Here is a 27,013-nt window from a genome sequence, read left to right as displayed (position 1 = left end):
CGATACGGGTACTCAGCGTGTTCGTATACGTTCATATTTTTGAACGTTTCAATTTTCAGTTCGAATACATCCGTTCATTGAGAACCACTCTGTCTTCGTGAAGTAAGCAGATGGGAAATACTCCTTAGTTATAAATCATGGAGTTGACAAAACGTTTATAATCTTTATATTCCAGACTTTTTTGTTTCTCGCGATGAGTTCTGATTCATGAAGTTGTAACGGGTTTTGACTGTAATAACGGATTTATCGTGTGTCGGGCAAAACTGTTGGCATCACCGAAAGGGCTAATAGTCGACTATCGAAAATAATAATCTGTTACGTGTGTGCTGTACTCTAATAGGAAATACGCGAATGGGGCGTATCTTGTTAGAGAATTATCGCTGCTCCAATTCAGCGACATCTGACGCAAGCATCAAGTCACATATTAAGCCATAACTGGATCGTTGTCTGTTAACAGATAGCAGACTGATCTTTCATAGTCACAGTAACAGAAGTGGATCCAACTCCTTCTATTCGATTCCTCAGTAAATTAATACCTCAATAATATCTCAAAGTACTCAATAAATTAATCCAATCTCATTTCAATAAGAGATCCCATTGTACAGCGCCGAAAAAGGTGCGTGTTGGTGAGCAAACAGGATATTTTAAAATAACATATATATGTATACCTTATGCAGTTCATTAATAGTCACATGTAAACGTACATACAATGGTTGGTTCTTGATCAATCATCCGAAATCACGCTATGAAAATTTTTTGGTCAGTAATTCAAATTCCACTAGATATTTTTCGAACTGAACCGTAGGCTGAGTTCAAGGCGCTAATTTCGATGGCTTTGATGATTTGTGTGTTGATTATTTTAGCGAATCTTATGTAGATTGACAAAACTAAAATGACGTTTTTTTTTTTTGTAGGGGCGTCATATTCTATATCGAAGACGTCAATGCAGTGCTTCGAAAAATAGATAAGTATAAGCTTTCCCACAAAACCGTTTAGTGCTACGTGCAGAATAATCTTCTAAGGCTCCTATTGATCCCAAAGTTATCTATATGGCTACCTTATAATGTTTTGAGCTCAGTCTTTGCGATAGTGTTTGGCTCTAAGGTTTTTAGAAGACACGTTGCGAAATGCCTATCTTAAGCGTTTGCAGAGAACATGATGCGGAAACCAAAAGGGTCACTTCTGGAAAGCCAGAAGTAGTCTAATGGATATGCGTTTTTAACCAAGTTAAACCTGTTTACTTATTCTGCTAACAATCCGTTAGCAGGTGATATGAGAAATATTATGTGTGTTTTAGAAACAGACATTTTGTTCTTGACTTGAAACAAAGCATAACTATTAAAGATAGTAATAACTTGATTTGCTTGAAACGCAACCACAAACCATGTGACTAGCCCCTAGTTACATATACGGAGCCTGGTAAACTACTAAGATTTATTAACAACCAATAAAATGAGTGAAATCAGAATATGAGGAAGAAGACACAGTATTGCCCGCCATTGTCAGGATTTAAATTTGGCGGGCCCTTTCCACGCACAACGTCCTCGCCCCCAACCACCGCCATGGCAGTCCCGCCATCTAGGCGACATTTTGGGAACTTTTCTCGATTTCTTGGTGCAACTACTAAGAGCCGCCAAAACGTTCGAATTGAGGTTGATCCGCACCGAGTTTCGCGTCGCTTTCAAGCAAATTTCACCGGCGACGAGGTGTGCAGGCCCTGTGGACTAATAAACGTTGGACGTTTCGTGTGCAATCGGTGCATTGTGAACACTGTCGCTTACGATAGACTACCTATCTAAGCCTCTCAGCTAGCCACCGACGAAGCTATCCTTCAGCTAGAAACTATACGGCGCTCGCTTCACAAGGTAAACAAAGAGACGAAATGCGATTCGCTTCTTGCGACTAAATGTTCCCCGACAAAGAAACCAAGTCGATCCTATCTGATGCGGGCAATTCATTAACCAACCATGGTTAGATATCTTTCAATCATGTCCGTTTCGGTAAAGCAGTTTCGAGTCCAGCTAAGTGGAAGGAATCATTTTTGTGTGTGCTGCCGGTCACCCAGACCTGTGGGTTAACTACTAACACAAGCAACACCACACAACGTCCGGAGCATCAGAGCGGACCCAAGAGCTACTTCTCCCCGTTTCGCAAACGAACACATAAAGAGTTACCCGCCCAACGACCCGTAATAGAGAGAGTTTCAAACATCTCGGTGCAGTCGTGTCAAATATGTCCTGATGCGACATAAAAGATTGTTGAAGTATCAATGTAGTTCCGCTAGATACGATGGCAGATGCGACACCGTCGTTAACTGTGTATGCCTTTCTCTATTTACATCAGAAAGATAAACACAGAAATGGAGCCCTGTGAGCTGGTTCAGTGAGTTAAGTGTACATCATCAATTGCAAAAAACACCTTAGCTCACCCGTCTTATTTTTTTTGTTTGATTCGATTATTGGCTGTGTATTGTCGACAAATGGATACTGGCAATTAGTTAGTAAACTGCAGGTTGGAAAGACTGGGAAGAAAGAAGGAACTAAAATCCTTCCTCAATGATAGGCCGAAAATGATATCAAACCAGCATCATAGCCACTAAATAGTGTGATAGACTGTTTGGACAACAGTACCATATTATTCTAAAATGTTTCCGTGCCGCTGCGATACATATCTATTATATAATACGAGTGACCTCTGGATGGTTTCTTCGACTTAATGTACAACAGCAAAATAGAAAAAAATTGACGTTTCTTTCTGGTTTAATCGGAACGAATGGCTTGTGCTCAATAGCAATAATCTTCATAGTTTTCGTGACACTTGCAGCGACTGCTGCTTCCAATGGACAGAGTTACAAATGAGTGTCAAATGTGATCTGGGGTATACAAAAGCTCGACATGCTTTCGACGCAATAATAGCTCCTAGTGTAGTGTACTTCAACTGGCTGTGAAGGCTATCGAAAGGATCGAGTAGTAGTTAGCCTAGTAGAATAGAATGATAGAGAAGAAATGACGAACTATAAAATTACTACACTGTCAAACTAATAGTGATTTAATTAAAGTGCCATTAGGGGATTACTGAAAAGAAACCATCATTTCTACTCGAAAGCTGTGTTTTATCAGTCGTAAAAACAATAATAATAACTTATAATTGGATCGGTAAAAGAGGAGAATGTATGATACCAACCTAACAGAGATAATCAGCTCTAACCCAGATTGTGTCAAAGCCTGCTCCGCTTTGTATCTTTTGCTCTCATTTTTCGTCAAGTATTCTATTTGGCGTGTTTTTCGGCGCCTGGCGATTTTGTTTCCCTAAATAGGATCCGTGTGGTGTTTACGACGTGTCATTTTTGTTCGTCAACATACACAAGGCGATACCTTGTCACTAGAAACATAGTGTATAGAAATTACCTTATCAATTCTGTCTTGAAAAGCATATATTAAAAGCTTATAAGCATATTACGAAAGTTAGAAGAGATATTACAAATGGCAAAAAAGTTAAGGGATTCCCATATACGTCAGCCGAAATTGATATGTTGGCTGCGTTTAGTAAAAACGGATAGAAAAGTTACTGTGAATGATGTCTGTTGCTAACGCGATTATGAGACAGACAAATCGAATATACGAACTTGCAATAGAAAGGTGATGTAATCGCCTGTTTATGTATCAGCACAGCTGGTATTGGTGGCGTCGACTAGTGGAATTAAATGGGTAGCTAATTATCTATACGCTAATAGCTTAACTCGATGGTTACATGACGACGAGACGTGCTTAAATACAATTACCTATTTAGAGCGATTTTACAGTTGGGACGTAGTTCCTCTATGGTACGCTCACAAGCGTACCATAGAGGAACTCTATGGAGCTCTTGTTATTCTTGAAAATCGACTCCTTTTCGTGTGAAAAATGCCAAGTATAATTCGCATATTGTTAGTGAAGTAATAAGCAAATAGCCTTGCAAAGCTACGATGACGACGTGAACATTAGCTCCCGAATGACAATAAACCGACATTTAATATATCGAATAAAAAATAAAACGTCACGTAAACGCTACGTCCAATAAGTTATCAAATTGTTAAAACCTTGTTACTTGAGACTATAAACTTGAATTTAATTAAACTCTTTTGATTTTTTTGCTAGTTTGGTAAATTGTGGTAAAGTCGATTTACTACTGTCCTGGATTGAACTCTAAAAAAGTGTAAAAATTCGCCTATCGAATTTAGCTTGCTTAAGCTGGTTCTAAGGCACTTTGACCGCATGACGGCGTTTGAATAAGCTTAGCTTAACGAAAAATTATTTAATCAATATAGGACCATTCACATAATTAATGACTGAATGATTACGAGACCTGAGCATGCGCATTTCAGGGCTTTCATAATTGTGGAGCTTAAAAGCTTGAAGTTATGATTGTATATTCTAGGAGAATCGACCAAAAGTAATATAACCATATCCCTTGCCGTTCAGATAGAAACAGTCAGATCAACAAATATTTTTGCATACTGTGCCAGATGGCCTCTACCTCAACTTAGTATTGGCACACCTCCAAGCAGGGAAGGTGATCGTTGACCTTATTACGCGAGCTGTATATTTATCATACAATCTCGTTACTCGACGTCATCATTCGGCATTACATATGTCAAATACAAGTCGCTTTATGACGAGACTTTCGCTAAAAAGAAACTGTTTCATTCATTCAGGATGGTAACGTATATTATATAAAACCGTTTGCTTTGCTACACTACTTTTTTCGTTAAGATTGAGCAGATACTTTCAGGGGGTAGATGCATAACTATTTGTGTTAAAAGCGTTTAATTTTCCGAACACCTCTCCTGACGAGGCCTGCTATACGGTCTGATTAATGCTAAAAGTTTTAACGAGCAATCTAACATGCAAGTCATTACTAAACTAACATCTTAAGTAGGATTTACAAATGTACACGGTCTTGCGTTTGGTCGTTGTTGCTTTCAAGTGTTAGACCTTTTACAACAGATTGTCGACGTAGCCGACTTCTTATTACCCCTCTCCTTTAGAATACATTCGATGGTCAGGAAGCCGCAGGAAACAGCAACTTGAACTTCCACTTGTAATAAAAACCATTTAAAAAAATACCATGAGCTTTAATAGAAATGATGTGCACAGTATATATGTCTTAAGTTGATATAAAAGTAATGACCATTTTTTAAACTAATTAAAAAACAGTCTCTTGCCCAAACGTTAGCAATAAATTATCTACTTCTATCGCTCAATAATTTTTATTTAGAAATTAACTTATCATATATCTGGTATCGAAGAACCTGTTCAACTGATTTTTGAGATTTTTTTCCTTTACATGTTAAATGCACCATTCTGAATTTTATTTGTAAGTGCTCGAAAAAGGTGGTCATCCTTTAGCGTTACGTATCGGAATGTGGTGAATGAAAAACCTAGCACTCAGGCTCTATAAATAATCCGAGTTCCTTCGATAGGTTCTTTGATGTCGAAGCAAAGTTTAAAACTGCGCTTACTTTTTGCTTGTAACATTCATCCTAAAACGCTATTTCAAAATGAGATTTCGTTCATCATAAAACAAAACAATAATTAATTCATAGTGCCGAAAACGTGTATAAACAGCGGAGAAAATGCGATTAGATATGTGCAAAAGCTATTCTGCACCAATCTAATCGAAATCATTCATGAACCTGAGTTCGAAAGACTATGAAAAAAAAAAACATTCTGACGTCTCTTTGTCCAAGGTGCATACAACTGGGAAAAAATGTAATCCGTGCTATTGTCTAAAATACCTTTCATACGGAAAATTTTTGTGGCATAAACCTGTCATTGTTTCAAGACAATGACACAAACTCCATATTCGGCAGGGTTTATACAAATGTAAATATGTGTGTCTGTTGTTTGTGACCAGGTCAAACCTCATCGATGTTTATACAGCAGTTGGCTTATTATTTCGAGAATTTTTTCCCTGGAGAATTGCATACAACAGGTTCGTGAAAAAAGTATGTTGTTGATTTATGTCTTTACACACCTCATTTATGAGATACGCCAAACCTTCCTAGATGAAGGATCTTTAGAACACATGGATATTGGCGTTATTATTATGAAGGCGAGATCCTAGTCATTCAGCCCTTCCAGCAGGTGTTGCTAACCGGGTTCGACATTCGGCCAAATCATATAATTGATCTTAAACATACGGTGCTTCTTTTTCACGTCTTACAGTAACAGATGTACTCAACGCCTTTTCCTCATTTGTTATTATCCTCCGCGAACACCTATTTCATTTTCTTGTAAATGGTACGAAAACGTAAGCACCGGTGCTTTCGCATCTATCTACCAGTATTTCCTATTTTCTATATTTATTTTTAGCAGTTTTAGAGAAGGCCCATGAAGGTCATCACCATCGCTAAAGCTATGGAGAATGCTACTGATAACCAATAGACTGTAATTGAACCCGCTTTATTTACTCTTGAAATTATAATATCTGGACGAGTAACTGTATATCAAATCGTATATACATCGGGGGTCACTAAGCTTGAAATGTTAAAAAAAAGCTTGATATGGAAATACTAGCAAAACTATAAACTTGTCAAGGCACTAATAGCTAGGTTTACGCAGAGATTATTTGGGTTTTTGTTTATTGATTTCTTTTTAAAATTTGCTGTTTGCTAATCAAGTAATATATTTCGTTGGGGAAATCATTATATTTCTTATATGTTTTAGTGCGTAATTGTCCAGACCAAAAAACTATTTCCAAGTTTGAACTTTAACATAAATCTATTTTTTAAATTTCCAAGCTCTGATACTCCCAAAAAAATGAAAATCCTATTTAGCGAAAAGGATCTTTAACATATACAGTAATTAATTTGGGCCGATGATAAAGATGGAAAATCCGGCTAAAAAACGGCTGTTTAAGAAAAAGGTAAATTTTATTATTAAAACAAAACCTTTAAGAGGTGATGAACACATAATGAGCATTAGGTAAAATATAAACAAAAGAAATCGAAACAGAACTCGTTAATTTTGAATCGCGTTTAAATTTTATTTAGTTTTTTTTTTTCGATTAAATTCATTTCCTTAAAAATTGGTTGTTAGTAGCTGTTGTATACCGATGAGATGGTGTTTATTTATCATTTGTTGTAATAAATATGCTTTTTATATTAAATATAATTTCTGTTTTATGAAATGCCAAATTGCCACAGTTTAAGAGGTGCATTCTCTTCAACGCCTGAACCCATAATAAAATTTTGTAACTCGGAAGAGAAACTTTAATTTAATCAATCAGCAACCGAAAAAAAAGAAAGCAGTGGACAAAAACAATGCAATCCTAAACGTCTACCCAATATATTGTGAGATATTTTGTTTATTAATAGGACATATTTGTCTGGCTTATTGCTCGCACTGTTCTGATAATATAGCAGCTTTATAGTTTAATACGATAGCAAGCGTTCTTCATGACCCGAAATGATAGAAGTGCGTCAATTGATAGCTTCGCATATCAATCGCGTGCCCCGGCTTAATAATATTTCATTGAAAAGCTTCATTATTTGCTTGTTGTGCAGTATGTCATTGACGAAGCCTAAACCAAAGATTCCTGGCCATCTCAGCCAAAGGTTTAGCCATGATTGTGATCTCTCAAATTTGTTTTTACGGTGATTATCTCAGTATTGACTGCATCATATACTTTTTTACTCTCAAAATGTCACTTACTGAAAATAAATTTCAACTATACTATTTAATTCCAAAAAGGAAATACTGAATTCTAAATATGGTAACCTAAAAGTGAGGCTGATTCCTATATAGCTAATTTTTTAAACTATTATTTTTTTACAATACTTTATACAAAACTACCTTTTTTTCTTACATCTACCATGTTATGGTAGCCCTTGTACGCTTTTAGCGAAATCTCCAAAACGTAGCAGCGGTAGTACAGGATCATGATATTCTTTTGGACACATTTACCATCAGGATACGTTTTAACTTTAGTGTCTTCTAACGTCAATAACAATTTCTATTTCTCGTTTCCTTTGTTCTCAAATATATCGCAGTAAATGCCTCACAGCTTAATTCTATTAACAAGTGTCTTTTCTTTCCGCAACTTTTCCTGAGCCAGACACGAGCCGGCATGGCGCTGCCGGCTGCGCGGCACAGATTTTGGGCAGCCTGATTTGGGAATCGTTTGCATAAGGCATGCGGCGTGAAATCGGTGAGGGCAGCTGTGCTGAATGAGGCACGGTCCGACAGTCATACAACGAGCGCTAGCAGCTACCCCGCCAGTTTTTTTTTACCAAAATCTATCGTAGCGGTAACCTCGAAAGCGACTCGGATCCCGATCGGTTACAATGGCTAGCACTCAGATGAGGATTGTCTACCCGCCGGGCGTTAAAGATATCTATGCCGAGCTTCCGGAAGATGACTTGGCAAGGAGACTGAAGGTACGTCCATTTTCTTGCTTGCATGTCACTAAAATCCAGCAGCTCAATCAAATGTAACTGCAACAAAATGTGCGTAATAGTAGTTTGTAAATATTAGTAAGGTCACATTATTATGTATATGACGCAGATAAAATGAAGCGGGGTGGAGTATAATGTATGTAACTATACTCAGAGCAACTAGCGCAATTGGAGCTAAATATTTATGTTGGTTCCAAACGAAACGCCTCTAGGTGTAACGGGTACAGAATGCTTGCTATTGAGTCTGTGAACCACTCGGCAAACACCTTAAGATAAATTTCGCTCAATAATATGAGCGTTCGCTCTTGATTCGATATTTTCGAAAGTTGTTTTAGGGCTTCGTTACCTAAAAGTATAGTTTGGAAACATAAGCAGGTAAGAAAGAACAAGTCCTACAAGTACGCTAAGTTAGCCCGTGAAAACTGTTGTTTATCGCATAGAAGGGGCATTATATGCTCACTTGTTCGCGCCCGCACCTGGTTCATATTTAAAGCTAACGCGCTGACGCAGAGCTAAGGCTTGGAGCTGAGATACCAATTTAATTCCATAACATCGTAAGTTCATCATAAGTTGAGGTCTAACCACCATTCGTTGTATACAGAGGCGTTCTAAGCCGCTCTTTCTGGCCAGATCTTACTATTTCGTTCCAAAGGTAGAAACCGCAAGAACCACTAATGTGATTAGATTTTGGCCAAGCACCAAAATCGCTCGTTGCCAGTTACAGTTTTTTTACAACACTAAACGAAGAATAAAAACCGAACACATTAATGGAACGTAACCTTGTCAGAGCTGCACAGTGCAGCTAGTACCGTCATGTCGCAGGAGACTGATAGATGCTTGTTGCTAACTGAATCATTTACAGGTGCCTGATAAACCTAAGCCTACGGCCTAAGAGATCTATGCTATTCACAGTTTTTGAAAATAATTTTAGCTTAAGATAAGTGAATAGTACAAAAGTGATAAATAAAGGAGCAGCGATATGAAAAGCCGTCGAATTCTCTACTACATGATAACGTTTTTTTTCTATTGAGGACCTAATTATTTTGGTGATTATCAGTATCATAGCATTACTTAGCACGCACATATCCATAGACAGCAATTCTTAGCGATTGTCTCGGACGTAAAACGTAGATATCAATAATTAATTCATGTCACGGCATCACGTTATCAAAAAGCATACATACGTCGATGATGGTCCAAATAAAACTAATGGTGAAACTCGAAATCGTATTCACTCGATTCGTGTTTGTGTAATTTTTGGCAATCGCACAGGAGTGCGCTCAAGCCTTCCAGAACCTGAATCAAGAAGACGACAACTCGCGGTACTCTGAACTGGCACTGCATCTTGCTTCCGAGTTCTTCCTTGAACATCATTCCAGAGATGTACGGTTGCTCGTTGCCTGTTGCATTGCCGATGTCTTCAGGTACGCATATACAAATCCTATCATTTCATTTGATTATTTTATATGCATGAAAAAAATGAATCGCTAACAGGAGATTCCATTACTCATTTAGGGCTAACTTAGCAGGCCAATTCTAATTATGTGTTACCCTATGCAATCACCAAAACCATTATCACCACAGTGATAGTGGTTATACGAATATATATGTTCCGTTGGAGCAACATGGGAGCTGCTTCATATCATTATACTCTTATTGTTTTAGGGTTTTTGCACCCGAGGCTCCTTATAAGGACCCGGAACAGCTGCGGGCCATCTTTGAATTTTTCATTCAACAACTCCAAGGTAGGTGTTTTCACGTGTCCTGACCTTCCGTCACACGCTGTTCGAAGTTAACTGATGACAACAGCTACTAAATTATCAACATAACCTATATTTTGATTGGCATATAAGCTCAATTTGTAGTACGTTATTTGTTTCTAAATTGAATTTTTACTGCAACGTTTTTTCTCTCAGGTCTTAAGGATCCGAAGAATCCAACATTTAAACGTTACTTCTATTTATTGGAGAACCTCGCTTGGGTGAAAACGTTTAATATTTGTCTTGATCTCGAATGCAATCAGACCATTATCTGTAACCTCTACACACTCATCCTTGGCATCGTCAAGTACGTATAAGAACAGATTACATACGCCGTAATCTACACGTATCTTGATTCTTATTGATGTTTATAATGCCTGGCACAGACGTCGCTGTCAGTTGTGGGCGTATTAGCGCTGAGGAACCTTTATAAAAAAAGCAATTATACAGATTGTACATGTTTCTGACCGAATTACTGTGAAAGCCATCTGCGTTTCAGTCCCAAAACAACTGCTTAATTTTGATAATGATGATAATTATTATTATTGTATTAATATTATCATTTGTCAAAACTATAATATATTTTAATACGTCTTGAAAATTTTATTGACATGCATATTTATTATAACGTGTTTTGACTGAAGTCAGTCATCGATTTCCGTGTTCGACTGGGCTAAGAACAACAGATATTTGTACTTGTCATATTGTTGCAGCGATTACCACAGCGCAAAGGTTCGCTCGTTCATGGTGGAAATGTTATGCCCACTGATCAACGAGGCTGACGGAGTTTCGCAGAAGCTGCTTGACACACTGCTTGCCTACATTGTTCCACCCAAAAAGTCGTCTCATAAGGCATGACGACTTGGCTTTGATCAGCTTACATAGGCAAACATTAAAAAAAATGTGTTTGTAGGGAACTATATGATATTTTATATCAGACAAGACTGTAATACTACTGGTTAATAGCATAATTCACCTTTGCGTTTCCCTAAGTACGATAATAGCAAGAAAATCTAATTGAGTGAGGCTATCGATATTATGAATGGCTAACCGGAACACAGCCATTGCTTATTCTTCGTCTGGTTTGGCTATCTTGTAACTGATTTTCGATTTGGTCATGACTGATATTGGTTTTTGCTTTTACAGGTAGCATCGCAACTGTCACGTGAAATTCTTAAGAAAACATCATCGGCCCTCGAACAGCACCTGCATCTGTTCTTTAACAACTATTTAGTCCTGGGCAAAACTGGTGGTTCAACTCTCATTCCGTCGATGTATGACATTATCTACGAGCTGTCACATATCCTACCGCAGGCCATGGCAGGAGTTCTACCTCAGCTCGAAATGAAACTCAAGTGCAAAGAGAATAATGAGAGACTAGAGGTTAGCAAACACAACGACAAAACGATGATACTTCAAAAGCAATAGGACTTATGAGACGAGGGGTAAATGTGTGACAACAATTTGGCACATGAAATCGTCAATTTGTTTTCCAAGAAAATAATAATTCATTATCAATACCAAACCTCAGAGTTAAGGAATTTATGTGGTCTTTCATTTCTAGACCCAAAACTCGGCATGGTTGAATCTAAAAATTGATCAGCCTAAACGAATCCATGTGTACACTTAATCGATTAACGTTCCGCGGAATAGATACTGACCCAAGAGTTGTTAAACAAGTAGGTAACAAATTTTAAATCATTGCTTCTTGTGGTTACACAGGTTACCAAGCTGGTCGCGCGAATGTTCTCGGAAAAAAATTCGGAATTAGCCGGCCAGTACCCCGCTTTGTGGAACGCTCTTGTCGGCCGTTTTAATGATATCAAACTGCAGGTAAGCGCTTCGGATTAGCAGAGTGATTTATACTAAACTATTTTTTTATTAAATGGCTCTATAATTATAACACTAAGTAACCATTTAATCATTTAAAGAATAGGCCTGATTCTTGTAGAGCTGCATACATTACTTATCTGCCTCTTTGCCGTTTATAGGTTCGAATGCGGTGCGTCCAGTATTCAATGCACTTCTTATTAAATCAGCCATCTTTGAGAAATGATATCACGCAGGCGCTGAAAACGAGACAGCATGATCCCAACGAAAGTGTCAGGTACAGAATTGGTCAGCATTTCTGTGTCTAAGATGCTGCCGTTCGCGTACTTAGCAAGCGTTTCAAAAAAAAAAAAAGGACAAGGGCTATAATGGGATAACATACTATGTGAGACGAAGTTAATGGTGGACAAAACGTGAATTGATCAAAAATTGTACTTGGGTTTTGATTATTAGCCCAAATTAACTTTTGGTTATTGGTGCATTCTTTTAATGAACAGATTTGAGGTCGTGATGGCGATTGTCGAGGCAGCGAAAAAGAACTTCGAGTCTGTCAGTATTGAGCTTCTCAACATCGTCAAAGAACGCACCCTCGATAAAAACGTGAGTACTTCTTTGCTTTCTGCTGTCACTAGTTTCTATACAATCCTTGGTGTTGTAGCTTGGATGTCTCTGTCTAATCAAGACTCGAGTCGCAAAAAACGAAATTAAAAAAAAAAATGCGAATTTTATCATTGAAGTGCACAAAAAGACTGATTTTGAGATGAGAAGATTGCCGACTTTAGTTTTCGAAGGCTGCTAATTTGAATTTGGTGTCACCGCCGATTAGTGATAAACCCTGAGATGAAATTCAAGGCTATCTGTGAACTTAATGTTGGATCTATATATTTTATCTTTTCTCTGAGCAGTTCAAAGTTCGACGGGAGGCGCTGTTAGGTTTGGCGCACATCTATAAGAACCTCACATGCGGCTCGCATGAGACAGAAGACCCCAATATCGTTGCATGTGTGGCCTGGATCAAAGACAAGGTACGACTACCTGAATGAAAAGCGACCACATTCTTCAGTTCAATACACTGATCATCTACTCTGTAGTAGTTCGTTGCGCAAATCCTTTTCACATACGCTATCCGGACGGTACATAGCTAAGATTAAGCTCGAAGAGACAAACAATCCTGATTTGATACCACTTCAGCCCGCAGTCAGATAATTCAGCCGTACCTATCTTTGAACAGATACTAAATCTTACTGAAATACTCCCTCTTATCATCATTTACTGAATTGCCTCGTCTCGCTGGGCTAAGATTTTCGGTTTTTTTTCTTCGTTAGACTCTATACTAGTATAACTTATTCAAATCCTGCCTGAATATAAACTGGATATCGTAAACTAAGCCATGCAAACTAATTAGGTATGACGGATCAGATTCTTCTTCTTTTCATTAATCTTTGGCTTGGTGGTTGGTATAATAGCATGTGCTGTCCTAAAAAGCTTTTTCCATATTTTTACTTGTGTTTCTTCTGGGCATTTTTATAGAACTAACATTTTTGAGGCCAAGGTGTTGCTTCCACAGCTGGGTCGTTCATTGAGGCGTATCTAAAACATCTTTGCTGTCCTTGCAGGTGCTGCACGTATATTATCAGAGTGAGCTGGAAGACCGGCTGATTGTTGAACGCATCCTACACACTTGCCTTGTTCCCTACCAGGTATACTCAAGCTGCTTTAAGTGATAATATAAGTTATTCGTATTGCCTCAAAAGGCTGTTTGCCATGCGGGGCTGCGCTGCATTTTTCGTAAGATAAAAGCGGTGAATTTGGTTCGTTGCGCTTCCTAGTACATACTTTATACCAAGTGGATATTTAATAGGTTTCTGGAATCGAAGATTATTCTGAATCTTCTTAGTGTTTTCATAAATAAACTGTAAAATTTCACTATTAAGCTACGTTTGTCATTTTTCTTAGTAAATGTGGTGGCGTTTTATGCTTTATGTCTTTCAGTTATCATATGATCTTCGAACGTTTAAACTGTACCAGCTATTTGTAACGTGTGATGAACACGCGGTAAAGGCACTCATCGAAATTCTGAAATGCCAATGTGCCATTCGGCAACAAATCAAACAGGTACATTTAACTTCTTTTTCGCTTACATTTAAGGCGAGTGCTGCTGATTAGGCCACACATGTTCAACACTGATGATTACTTGACGCAACTCCAGTGCTCATTGATAACTGTCCCACTTTTTACACTAGGTTGTTCACCTGTTGGGTTCCGGACCCATGGACTCGGAGAAGCAAGAAGAATTAATGAAACGGGTTCAGCACATGTCGAGGAATCTACCTGAACCAGTTCGAGCACAAGTGAGATAGTGCTTTTTTCTTTCCTGCCCTATTTGCAGTTACGTGCTTCGATATGAATGCTCAATTTGTTAGCGATTGATTTGAAAACCTTTAGCGCGACTCATAAAATGGAAGGCGCATATCAAGGTAGCTAAGTGACTTGCGAAATACTCACCGTTATGTCTCGTTGATTTTGCTACTAAGAAGCCCTAGATCATAGTAGTTCCTCTGGTGATGAACTTTACCAGAATGATGATTTCGATGCCTGCATGTAGCTGTTCGCATATTTTCTAAATGTCTTAACCTCTTCTCGAGATTCTAGGAGTACCTGGTAAGATTCACAGACCTTCTCCGGGTGAACCCTGCTATATATCAGCATATGGTTCTGATTCTTGATGGCGGGGCAAGTTGTGCCGAAGCGGAAAAAAGTGTGGTACGTTTATGCCTAAATGCGCTTGTATTTCTTAAGTTATTTAATTTTTTTACGAGTTTGTTTATAGTATGATAATCAAGCTAAGTTCTAATATACATGTTTTAAGAATTGATTCGGCTAGTCGTGTGGTGTAAAAACAGAGTCTTTATTTAATCTAACATGGTTGTTCAGTGCCGTCGATTGCTATTACCGTGTTCTTGGACCAACAGTTTAATACGAAGTTAACACTCAAGACGGATTTTAATTTTCTGCTATATTTTTTTTTCTTGGACATAATTTTGCAGAAAGAGGTTCTTAAGTCACTCGGCCTGCCCGTACAGACCAACTCGTTCTTTGTTACGATCAAACAAATGCTGGAACGGGTGGCGCCAGTTGTCGTTGATTCAGCAGGAATTAAACAAATTTTAGGATACGTCCAGGATTCGTTGCAAGGTGATTACCTTGAAAAATAGAGAAAAAAAAATGTTTATTAAACGACACATCTTGTCAAGAGTAAAAATGAATAGGTGCGCATATAAAAATCAATACTTTTCTCACTTCAAACGATAAGCCACGCCTTCTTTGTGCTTTGATGACATCTTATTATTACCCATCTCTCAAAAGGTACCTCTTTTTCCACCAAAATTAACTTTTCTTTCTTAATATTGGTTCACTATACTGTGTAGGGACGGGTGAAATAGACATCCAGTGCAACGTGCCACAATCCGCGTATCGTGGCTTGGAGTTACTCCACACTTTGAGTGGAGTGTTTCCAAACGCGTTTATGAATGAGGAAATCTTCGAGACGATCTATCATTTTCTTGGGTTCGACTGTTCTAGGACACAGGTACACCTATACGTCGCCGCTGCAATTACCATAAATATAACATCGGCTAACTGTTAGACAACGAAATTGCTTTTTTAAAGGGATCAATGCCGATCGTTACTTGAAATTAATTTGCGCATCGACTTGATCTCTATAAAGATTTCAATAGAGAGAAAATAAATAATGGAGTATTCTAAAAATGATGATCCGTTTATCTGCCGTTGAAGGTACAAGTACTGCTGGTCTTGTCGAATGTGGGAAAAGATCTGGAGACGCATTTCCCTAACATTGCACAGTAAGTAGGCGGGTATTCTATGAACAATGTTTATATGCATTAAATTTGGGAGCTTGATTTTCTCTCGAGGGCAGGAAATAAATGCTAAGTAGTTTGATAGTTCAGCCTAACGAATAACAGCTAACAAACTTCTGTGTGGCTTTCCAGGCGCCTCCAGCCCGTTGTGCAGAATTTCGTTGAAAACGGCACTCCAAAACAAGCGAAATACGCCGTGCAATGCCTCTACAACATGGTGTTTCACAAGGTTTAATATAAAAGTTATTGTTTACTTATCCCGAAGCCTAGGGCAATTTTAAGATTGACTTAAACTGGAAGTTTTGTTTTTCGAATCCCCTTTTAAAAAATTATTAGACAGTAACTCACGTGCATTATTCCAGTCGCGATGTTCAAGTTAAGGGTACGCTATAAGTAACAACCCAGTAGTGGTTTAGTGGTATGGTCTTTGCTCACTAAGCTTACGGACCTGTAAGATAGTCCAGGTTCGAGACTGAACACACACTCCGTTTCACACTGGTAGGGTCCAGAAATTCAAAGCAAAGCTGTAGGCAATGCAGTACATAAAATTACTTAGATTTATTTTAGACCATTAGTAGAATTAGTGACGCCATCTTCACACGTTCAATGTTTTGCTAAAAGCTGAGAAACCAGTTACGTATAGCTTCTTCATGAAACTTTCTTCACCGTTGTGATTCCCGTACCGTTTATGTTTATTTTCGACTTTTAGGAGCGTGTTCTAGGTGTGGTAATTGACCATTTGAAACAGCACCTTACCTTGGCATCGGCCAATTTCGAAACGGCCCTTGTATCCCTTGGGCATATTGCGTTACTCCTACCTGAGACGTTCTACCAGCAAATGAAGAGTGTCGTCTCCAAAGTTGTTGTAAAGGAACTTTTGATGTTGGATCAAGAGGAAGCACGCATGAGTGAACTTCAATGGTGCGAATATGAAGCGCTGCCGCACGAGACACGATGTAAACTAGCTGGCATAAAGATGATAGGACGGTGGCTTGTCGGCCTGTCCAACATGCATCAGGTAAATTTGTTTTTTTTAGGACACTCTTAAATGCTTTTTATTACCTTTAATCGTTAAGTGATGCAACCTAACAGCTCATGCACGATCGAGCAATTAAAAAGCCTTTATCTTGATGTACCGTATACGGTGAAATTTTTGGTTTTATGCACTACTTTGGTATTTTATTATATGGACTCGCTTCGCAACTAATGTCCGACTTTACAGGCACAACAGCAGGGCAATTCGCAGTTGCCGGAGCAGGAAACAGAGGTAGAGCAAAGTACTCAAGCTTTGACGGCCAACGCAGCGAGTACATTGCGCCTTTTGATTACAATGTTAAAAAATCAGGGCGACCTGATGGAACGAGAGCACGTGAGCGACTGCGAGAAAAGTTATCTCCGTCTATGGGCCGCTGCGGCAATTCTAAAGGTTTGTTACATTGACTAAATGAAACGCTATTGCATGGAAGGCATATACAAGGGAAAACGAAAGTAGGCTTACAGTAGGAAACAATGTCAATATAAAAATGAGAAAAACTAAACTTCTTGTTAGAAAAGAAATTAAGTTACTAGCTAATACGAATGCCGCTTCAATTGTAAGCCCTATTTTTAACAATTGTAAGTTTAACACTTTCCTAGCTATATACTTCGGTTTATTTTCCCTTTGAGCTTATTTTTGCCCTATCCTGTGTCGTAATTTAGCAAAATACAACGTAATTTTATTGTGGTGCCAGGTTGTCCATAGATATAATTTGGAAATATCTAAAAATGTGTTGCTTAGGATAACGGTAGCGGAACAAGTCATTAATATTTTTGTTTTGACTGTTATAGGTGTGCTCGTGTACGGTATATGCGGATGTTATCACGCAACCGCAATTCCAGCGACTTGTAGGGGTCATAACAGTAAGTCATCTAGCGTCTCCCATTAACCGGAGCGAGATAGCTTTTTACATCTAGTTTTAAGGTGCCTTGGATAATGAATTCATATATATATATTTTTGTATATAAAAGTATGAAAATACAAAATTCCATATGAATAAATTGAGTTGTACATTTTTCCTCGATGAAAAATTATACTTACTTTAGTATCTAAGAAAGACTTTATTTTAAGTAAGATTAATTTTTCATTGTGTTTAGGATCCGGTGGACGAAGTCCGTGAACGTTTCAGTGCGAAACTCCATAAACGCCTGATGAGTTTGCAGCTGCCTTTACAATTTATGGCTCTGCTCTCCTATGGAGGCATCGAACAACGTCGACCACTCAAGGTAAAAGAATGGAAAAAAACTGTGTTTTCCTGAATGTGAAAAAAGCTGTGGGCTTGCAGCTTATTTTGCCCTGTTTCTAATCTGGTGAAAAAATTTCTGCATATCAACGGCAGTACATACAAGTACGTAAGTGTACTTGTAATAATGCACTGGCATATATAAATACACATATGTTCTGTACAATGTAGTGGTAAAATAAATTATACTTTGTGTTCTTTGCTCTCTACGTTCCATTCCAGGCGAAGATGCGACACTATCTTCTTGCAAACATCCAGCGGCGACGGGAGTATCTCAAGGCAAATCCAATTGCGGCTTCACCAAAGTTGTTGACCGTTCTGCCAGATTACGTCGTAGTGTATGTCATCCACTTGATGGCACATGATCCACTGTACGAGGAACCGGCTGATGTGGAAGCGCTTAACCGTATCAAGGAATGCCTCTGGTTTCAGCTTGAGCCGCACTGCTCAAAAAATGACAATTACTCATTTTCTTACTTTAAGAAACTGCTTGAAGGTATGTTTGCATCCAGCTTTCATAACATTTTACTACACTTGTCTGATTGAGGGTTAGTAAAGTCCCCTGTTGTAACAGGTTTTTGAAGAGATAGCACAATCTCACTTATGGTAAACCCTTTTTTATTCTGACTGAATTGACATCAAGCTGTTTGACTTGGCATTTATCAAATAAACAATTATAGAACGGTATAGATGATTGTTCATGAAATTTATCAAAATAGAGAAACTAATATTATTAATTATCAAAGTATGCGATAACGAGGCAGGTAACTTCTTTATGTTTTATGTACGTCAATAATTTAGGCATCAAACGTTCGAAGGATCGGCAAAATCCAACAAATGAAGCAGCAAATCATCGCCTTTATGCTGTCTGCGACCTTACGCTAGCTCTCATAATGAGTAAGACTGCAAACTTTGGCCTTCGAGAAGTGCCTCAGGTAAGAAAATACCCTAATAAAAAAAGGTTATCGTCCATTAAATATGCCCCTATTTTATCGCAACTTTCTATATTGACATAGGTTTTATGCAGCATGCGACATTCGTCGAAGTCAAAATCTCCCTATAAAGGTATCAAAGAAGTCTATTGAAATTGGTCTCTGTGATTTCGAATTCGACTATAATTCCGGAGCGAATAATTTTCGATGTTAGACAGGAGGCCATACATGTAGAGCGAAAACATATCGAGTAGAATTGTGCTGCTTTAAAGGCTGCTGGCTTCGACAAACACTAAACGTCGAGTAAGACACCCGACGAGATTTTTTGCCGCTTACATTTCCATTTGCAGTCCATCCTTGAGATTAAGCATTATGACCTGAACAAAATGATAGCAAAAGCCCTGTAGGGTAAACAGAGCTTTTCAACGATATATCAAATTTGACGATTCGCAGACGCTGAAATTCTCAACTTAAACAATGGACGAAACAATAATGTTTTGCTCAACAACCGAAAATTCATGTCTCTCGAATGCCTATTATAAATTTCCATGTAAAAATTAATATTTACTACATATTTTTATACAGAAACGTAAAGTTATTTTAACCGCTTTAACAGAGTTTCACTCTCAGTTCACCTTCACATAGTTGGTGACACGCATCATGTGCATGTGTATTTTATAACGTGTGCGTATTGGCATGCGCCTTTCAGGAAGCTAGACTGCCAGCAAAACTCTTTGTATTACCAGATAAGAGTACTCCATACAATACCAAATACTACCTTCCTCCTGAGCTCGGTTTTGCTCCTCCGAGGGTAAGTCGTTATTGGCTAACGGGGTTATGATATTTAAGTATGAGACGTTTCGTTCCGTGGAGTTCACATAGAGAAAGGCTCCATTAAGTAAACTTCCCTACTCGAGGTGAATTCCAAGTTATGCAGTGCGCGCACCAATTGTTGTCCTTTTTAACAGCTTGTGGTTTTGCTGTCTTCTGGTATTCTGATACAGAAAATTCAAGACACATCGAATCGAATGGTAGCAACATCCGCAGTCACTGCTAGTGGGGTTGGAAGCAAAAAGGATACGCAGCAGCATCAACAGCAGCAACAGGCGACAGCTGTTGCGACACGAGCGGCTGTAGCCGCAGCCACCACAGTTACACAACAACAGGTAGGTTAACCAGAATGATGTAAAGAACTCATGACGTTCAAGTCGAATTGTATAATGATTGCGTGGGATATAGAGTGCGTTATAAGCACTAAACAAACTATATCGAGGGTTTTTAATGCAATAGGTAGTGGAGTGCTTTGATTTGTTCTCAATCAAAAAACCGTGTTTTTTTTACGTGATACGTATGTACTCGGGAAAACCCAGCTGTGAGACTAAGATTTCATGTTCATTGCTACGACTGCAAGTTGTATGAAAATATAATGTTTATTGCCAGCATACTATCATCATAGAAGAATGCTTTTACATTAGCAATCGTTTAGCACACAGTGTACATCAACTGATTGATCAATCCATTTAACAGAGTGGAAGTGGAGTCGGACTTGAAGCCACGTTGGATGGAAATCAAGTGAACATCATCGGCCAACAGCCGGGCGGTATGTACAGCTTAACAGTGACAAAAATAAAGCCACTGCCTTTCTAGCATACGCGATATCGCGCAGCTTTATAACTACGGGTAGATAGCATTGAGGCATTTGAGATTTTGACTACGAACTGCACCTTGCACAGCCATGTACAAATTTTTTGACGATCGTAATCCTTTCTTGATGTTTTCTCTCTTCCTGTAGGCACTCTAATGCAACTTCAGCAAGTGACTGTACCGACAGAAGTAGCTCTACAAAGCATGGCCCAGGGTCAGGTGGCAACCATCCAAATGCAAACCTCCCAGTCGACTCCTACTGGCGGAACCAAGCGATCATTGGACGCCAGCTCGATGGTGCCACTTCAACAGATGCAAGGCTCGGCGAGTATTCTCATCACCACCGATGGAAGCCATCAGCAGATCGCGCAGGTGGAACAGCAGCAACAACTCCATCATCATCTTCAAGTAACGACGATTCAGGTTGATCAGCAACAAGCTAGCGGAAACATGCACCTTCTTACGCCGGACGGCGCTTCGTCCGTGAAGCGATTATGCGTTGAAGCGACCACCGGTGGGATCTCCCAAATACAGCCATCTGTACAGGACAATAATTCTGCCAATCAGATCGATCAGTCGCATCAGGTAGGGGTAAGTGCGCATTGTGTTGTATTTGCGAACTCAAGGCTTTAACACACGTCATCTAAAATTATGATCTATGGTAATAATCAGTAGATACTTAACTTAATTAGTTAATTAATTAATTAAATTAACTAATAGTAATTCTGGAGTCTTGAAAAACAGATTCTATTACAGACTGTTGAACTTAAATCGAAACGTTTTTTTTTTTTAACTATGCTTAATTGACAATAAAATATCTTCGTCCATATAGAAAGGTAGGGATTACGCTTAATCTAGCTTAATTGTGTAAGGAATATTGCAAGAAAAAAATATCGTTTCTTTGCTATTATTGACATCTTTGTCCCACTGCTGCTTTTAACTGTGGCCTGGGACAACCTTCGAGCGTAACTACTTCCTACTGGTATACAAATATTATCTAAACATGTTCCATTTGTTTTATGATTTGATTATGCATGATGTATTGTAGAAACGAATGACCCGATCATCCCACGTCCAGTGAAATATGTTGATCGGATTTGATGCAGGAAGCACGGCGCAACGATCTTTGCGGCATACCAGTGACTCTTGGTGACGTCAGCCATGCTTTGGAGATGGCAACCCCTCGTTCGATCATATCAACAATGTGCGATCACCTCTAATCATTCTAACTTCATGCGCCGCCAACTGTACGATCTAATTCAATTTTCCTGAGACAGCTGACAATGTCGTCTGCTAGAGTATGAATAGCTTTGACGTCGAATATCAATAGTCTCAGTCAAACGGTTGAGGTGGCAGTGGTAAAGCTACGGATAACGCGTAGCGAGCGATACGTACGAAACACGAACATCACAGCACAAAATGATACCAGAAAAAGGGCTGCTCACAGCCAGATTTGGACAGCCAAGTAACTCGGCCGCAAAAGCAGTGGACGCGCAAGCGCGATGTTATGACGACGCGGTGTATCTAGGCGAATTTCGCAAATCACTATTATCGAGGCTGACCTGTTCTACCCCATCCTATCAAACAATGGGTAGGAACGATGATAATATTTCTGCTGCTTATTTCAATACATTGTGTTTCTTCATCCACAAAAAGAGCATGATAGGGAAGATGTTCTGCTGATATAAAAAGGCCGCAACATTTTTTTTTTAATAACATTGAGTAATGACACATCTTCAATAACACATACAAACCAACCAACAAAGAAACAAGCAAACACACACAAATAGTCATCGATTCCGAAATTGACACTTAAATAGCTAGTATCGGTATAAAGTAGTAACACTGTGTTTGTTTTTGAAATATAAAAAATTCGATTTTTTCGGATGCTATTCGAGCAGATGAGGAGAACTATTAGGTTCCCATAGCTTGACTGAGCAATGGACTCTACCACAGAGAACAATCTGAAAGGTTACGAGTTAAAACAGCCTGACAGTGATACCGATCGTATTCTGACAACACCCGCAGCAAAGCAGATAAGCTAACGTAGCTCAGGAATTGTCGGTAAATGATTCTGCTTTTTGTAAAAAGACATCGGATAGAGGTGGTTCATAAGTCACAGTATATGAATGTCCTGCCAACCGGATGTGCTACCAGAGCGAACGAGTAACGTAGGTATGCCTCTAATAGATGAAACGTGGTGGTTTCGCGTGGCACTTCGACCAGCCATTTAAATGTAGCTGCGATGAGTGTTATACGCTGTATGTCTGAGTGAACTGGACTGGAGTTAGAGCCGACTGAAAACAACAGCGGCGTCTGCACCTAATAATGTTAATGAAGCGATTGTTGTGTCGAAACCAATCGGAAGGATGGGCGGGTGGTTAAATGCCAAATATTCTATATACGTCATTACCACTTTATGATGCTTTTTCTTTTTACGGGTCGTGTGCTCTTACCATCTTAGGGCGCTTGACGACAGCGCCACTAAGTTTCAACAAAAATTGACCCCGTTAAAAGATGATGACATCCTCTCTATATATATAATAATCCCGAGCAAATACGATTTATAAGCAGACAGGTAAGGTTGCTACGAGGTTTAGGTACTAGAGAGTAATAGATACCCAAAGTATGACGTCAGATGTCAAATACGCCACTGGTCAAAACAGTGCAGGTAAGTTAAAGACTACTTGTGCAGCAAACGGTTGGTGGAAACGCGTTGATGACTGAGTGAGTGAATTAATTGCCCTAACGGTACGCATCGATTGCATATGGATGTCGCTAGCAGCGTGTTCAGGGAGTGAGTGATGCTTGAACGCTCAAAGCTCGCGTTCTCATGTGAATCACCGTTCTGCTGGTGAGTATTACTGTATTATTGACTATTCAGCGGAGATAATTGATTCTCGACTGATAGAAAGGCGGACTCTTTGAGGCGTTGTGAGCAATCTATTTAATATTACTGACACACACACACCCCCACACACATAGATACATACACAGAGCGACATGGACCGGCCAAGACTCTTCTATATTCATTCAACCGTACCGAGGATCGTTCAGACGCAAGAGCGCACGCAAAAGCAGAAACACATCTCAATTTGCGATGAAGATTCCTTACTACATAGAGTAGACGTAGACAAGATGGCGGCTGTCCTTCTATCTCGAGTTTTGAAAGTAGGCAAGGCCGTTACAATTGCTTAACTGCAAGTTTCTATGGTAGAGAAACTTCGCGAGCAAGAAAATATCACACTGAAACGATTGCATTGTAGATTTTCATCACCAGAATTATTTTGACCCGGCCAGTGACGCTGTTTAGCAGAACGGATCGGCAGATACATTGCGAAGGCGAGATTAATGGCCCAATTTATACATTCGATGTCATTTAATAAGAAGTCCGCATACAATGGTCATTTGTAGCATTAATGGAACGATTTGATTTGATACGTGACTTGAACCTGATTCAAATTCAGCAAGTAAAACCAACCCACGGCTAAAGCATTGTGCGTTTTTCATTAAGTCACTATAATTCATTCGCTATATTATTTTACTAAATTGTTTATTATACTGCATATGAAAAAATGTAAAGGACAGAATTCTTAGCGAAACAATTCTAGCGACATCACATTTAGCACATCTTTCTAAAAAAAAAAAGCTATTTGTTTTTCTTTTATGAGTTGGCGTTAACGTGTTCATGTATGCTCATCAACCCAATCATCATTACCAATAGAAAAATACGATCGTATACATTAGTAGACCAACGAAGCTAGAGCATAGTTACCGGCGATAGCTGCTTTTCCGACGACATTCACACACCGATACCCACATCTATGTGTGGAACTCCTATAAGTATACTAACCAGCTAATGACTAATTCATCTGATTAGACAATGGAATGAATTATATTTCATGAAACGAATTTAGCCGTCAATCAACGATGTAATGTAACGAACAGAGCAAATATTGCGCGAGTGACATAGGGATGAATGCAGAAAAAAAAAAAATATTTTCAATCACCGAGCTATTTTAGCACAAAGAAGACAAAGGCATTTGTTTGCGACAAGTTCTGTAGTGAGAATGAAAGGTTGAATTATTAGAAAACCAGAACGTTTGATAGTAGATACTAGTTGAATATAAATGCGCATAATGAAAGGAAAATAATATCGCAAAAGTAAATATTGCCCTTGAAAACTAAAAAAAACGATTCTCAAGCAAATGGATATAGCATCGAACTGAAATGGAGGCGATTGTGAATCCAGAAAGTGGAATGGCTGTGTATGATCGCGGCAGTAATAATAAACATATACAAACTATTAACTGCATGACCAGTGCGATATTGCCCTTGATAACAGTGAACAGACACAACAGTATCAATGCGAAGGTGGAAAAATCGACAGATCGTCGATGCACAGTGGCCGCGGATAGAGATTAACGATCGACATGATTAATGCGCGGTAACGACGATGGTAATAACAATGTGAACCACGCAAACGAAAATATGGGTACGAAATGAAAGATAGAAGGTGGTAAAGAAAAAGAAACGAAAGGCGATAATATGAGTAGAAATATTAATTATATTAGTAGTATGTATTTCTATTTATTTTTATTATTATTTGATTTTTTTTTTCTGAAATATTAATAGTGAATGGACATTCGTGAGAAAATGTGGAACGAAATCACTAAATTATAATAAAGTGCGAGTACAGGTTGAGCAGAGTTTAAAGGCAAGCAACTACTGCAGTACCAATAAAGCAACCACAGCAAAAACAACTTCGTGTGATATCGTGGACTGAAGTTCGTGCTATCACCAAGCAGCAGCTCTCAACAGCGATGGCATGCAGTTCCATTAACAATATTGACGAAGCGAGAGAGATCCGACGCTAGGAACTCGAATTGCCGCGAAAGATTAGACTACGGTGTGTTCGATAACTGTCGAGCCAGGAAAATGTAGAGAAAGAAAAATGTGCGAAAACGATGCAAATCTGATGGATGGCAAAGGTAAAAGCAGACGATTATGATTGTAAATAGACATTATATAAAGAGAAAGACAGAGAGAAAGAGACGGTGTTGTCTGTACTGCTATGGACACATAAGTTGACGTGTCGTTTTTCCCTTTGTATCGTATAGTTGTATTGCGATTCGGCTAGTTCATTATTCTAGAATTTCATTGCATAACTATAAACGAATAATGCAAAAAAGGTCGACTAGCTTGTTTAACTATTATGCCAGAAGTTCGAAGCTTTTGTCATCACAAAAATCATTTGATTATTCCTCGCACCTGGCTTAAAATTCCATTTGGGTCATTGGGGATGAGCCGTTTCTGTCGTTACAAAATCAACTTTGTACAAATCCTCTTAAATATTAGGTAAGGATGGCCTTTGATGCGCTTATACCAACGCCCTCTCAAATTGATGTCAAGTAATATTAAAGAAAGCTTCAATAGACGAATATATGTCTGTTAAATTTTTAGTGTGCTATTCTATGGAGAGACTGAATTCAATGCATAGTCATATTGTTTCGGCGATTAGGAACCACGTAGTTATACATTCTTATTTTTCAGATGAAAGAGACACTGTCTGCTTTCTTTGATATGGAGAATCTTTCGGAGTTTTTTTACCAATTTTTTTTTTAACGAAAATGTCAATGGTGGGTATCCAAACAGAGCAGTTTTGTTCTCAAAAGTCGCGCCAATCAGTTTCTTTGAAATGCCGCCAGGATTCTTGTATTTTTTTAACGTATTTATTCATTCACAGCAGATGCGCATGATGGTGTAGTAGATAGGTGTTTGCCTGCCGAATATGTAGGAACCGTGATGATTTATATTTTAGGCCGGGCGCAGACACATTACGTTTCTCGTTTAAACTCGAAACACTTAATCGATTGACACAAAAACTATCAAGAAATACTTATTAATAATAATGAGTTCATGATATTAGTTGAAATGTCAATAGATAGCTGATGATATTGAAGGTTCACATGAATAATAGAAAAAACGATAATAAAGAGGAGATTTAGACGACCGGTTCTTATTCATCATCAAAACACGCTTAAGAACTTTACTGCGTATTTTGAGAAATTAAGTAAAATCATGTATTTAAAGGAAGGAGAAATCTTCAAAATCATTCTTTTATCTAAAGAGATGACTCAGATTTCATCAGATTTCAACCATAAAAACCCATAAAAAACTTTATTCCCAAACCCAACTCGAGGTCTTGTACGAGGCGCGAATCTGTCGTTAAGGCCTTACCTAGCAAAAAAGC

The 27,013-nt window shown here is 38.6% G+C and overlaps 1 protein-coding gene across 2 annotated transcripts; it reads left to right on the top strand.

Annotated features, from left to right (window-relative positions):
* Positions 1–1,582: 1,582 nt before the first annotated feature.
* On the top strand, positions 1,583–26,769 carry pds5 (cohesin associated factor B pds5). 2 transcript variants are annotated; one of them, XM_022843799.2, is made up of 30 exons: positions 1,583–1,865; positions 8,098–8,419; positions 9,710–9,861; positions 10,103–10,182; positions 10,354–10,504; positions 10,911–11,049; positions 11,344–11,580; positions 11,920–12,030; positions 12,189–12,304; positions 12,525–12,627; positions 12,933–13,052; positions 13,644–13,727; positions 14,020–14,142; positions 14,271–14,378; positions 14,680–14,790; positions 15,075–15,222; positions 15,456–15,616; positions 15,823–15,890; positions 16,038–16,134; positions 16,615–16,923; positions 17,128–17,331; positions 17,733–17,804; positions 18,039–18,167; positions 18,407–18,680; positions 18,986–19,119; positions 19,826–19,927; positions 20,121–20,282; positions 20,644–20,716; positions 20,909–21,345; positions 21,809–26,769. In XM_022843799.2, exons 2-30 carry the CDS (start codon positions 8,327–8,329, stop codon positions 21,839–21,841), a joined length of 4,131 nt encoding a protein of 1,376 aa, XP_022699534.1. In that variant the 5' UTR covers positions 1,583–1,865; positions 8,098–8,326; the 3' UTR covers positions 21,842–26,769. The 2 variants fall into 2 exon arrangements, with proteins under 2 accessions (XP_022699534.1, XP_022699532.1); XM_022843797.2 differs by having other exon boundaries at positions 1,585–1,865; positions 20,909–21,351.
* Positions 26,770–27,013: the final 244 nt, after the last annotated feature.

Source organism: Varroa jacobsoni, unplaced genomic scaffold, assembly GCF_002532875.2.
Source record: "Varroa jacobsoni isolate VJ856 unplaced genomic scaffold, vjacob_1.0 scaffold_1076, whole genome shotgun sequence".
NCBI classification, from domain to species: Eukaryota; Metazoa; Arthropoda; class Arachnida; order Mesostigmata; family Varroidae; genus Varroa; species Varroa jacobsoni.
This window is presented reverse-complemented; position numbering and strand designations above follow the sequence as displayed.